Source organism: Condylura cristata, unplaced genomic scaffold, assembly GCF_000260355.1.
Source record: "Condylura cristata isolate star-nosed mole 26May11 unplaced genomic scaffold, ConCri1.0 scaffold00004, whole genome shotgun sequence".
NCBI lineage: Eukaryota > Metazoa > Chordata > Mammalia > Eulipotyphla > Talpidae > Condylura > Condylura cristata.
The window spans coordinates 1,422,307-1,423,164 of NW_004567105.1; the positions used below are offsets into that span (position 1 = coordinate 1,422,307).

The 858-nt window shown below is 70.7% G+C and overlaps 1 protein-coding gene across 1 annotated transcript in view; it reads left to right on the top strand.

The window, feature by feature from the left end:
• The window catches only part of PNPLA5 (patatin-like phospholipase domain containing 5), a 13,921-nt gene that overhangs the window by 10,057 nt on the left and 3,006 nt on the right, over window positions 1-858 (top strand). Inside the window, exon 6 of the mRNA XM_012735103.1 lies at window positions 538-670. Within this exon, the coding sequence (XP_012590557.1) occupies window positions 538-670 (133 nt within the window). The remainder of the gene's footprint in view (window positions 1-537; window positions 671-858) is intronic.

The window sequence follows — 858 nt, forward strand, 5'->3', positions numbered from 1 at the left end:
GTCGCTTAGACTTGGGGAGGGAGGAAACTCCTCAGACGTGGCAGGTAAAGGGGGCGTTGGGGTCCCGGGGCGCCGGCCAGAGCCAGGCAGACAGGGCAGGGGAGTGGGGTCCCCAGGGCTGGGCTCCAGCTCCGCCCCAGCACCCAGAATGCCTGCTCCTTCCACTCTGGCCGCTTCAGGGGGTTGGGAACGGCCACTGGGGGTCAGTGGCTGCCGCCGCCCGTTTATAGCACTGACGTATCGAGGGAGGTAAGATGTAGGGGGTCACACTAGACTTTCCGGGGGGCGTGTAGAAAGAGCTTGGGGAGCCTGACGCCCTTGGGTCCCGCCTGGCCTTCCGGGCGATGGCCACTGGGCATCTCACGTCTCCTCGCGGTGAAAGAGGCCCAGCCTGCCCACTCGGGGGCAGCGGTGAGAGCGGAGGGGGGGCCTAGGCCCTGGGGGCTGGGGGTGCTCTGTGGGTGGTGAGGCGGACGGGCCCAGGCGGTCCCCAGGGGCCGGCTGGAGGGCAGCGGCCATGCCCGGCTTCTCTCGTAGCTCTGCGCAAGTCGTGCACGAGGGACCCCAGCCCCTGGGCCCGCTTCTGCCGGTCCGGCCCCGGCCGGGCGCTGACCTACCTGCTGCTGCCCTGCACGCTGCCTCTCCAGTACGTCTACTTCCGGGGCAGAAGGTGAGGCCTGCCAGGGCCCTGGGACGCAAGGCTGGGCCGCCGGCGGCGTGGGTGGCGTGACCGACCGGAGGAGCCTTGGCGCGCTCGCCTCCGCCACGGGTGGGAGGGAGACTGTGGCCATCCGGTCGTCACGTGGGCGGGGGGCAGTGGGGCTTCCTGGCCAGGCCCCCCAACCTCTCTAGGAGCTT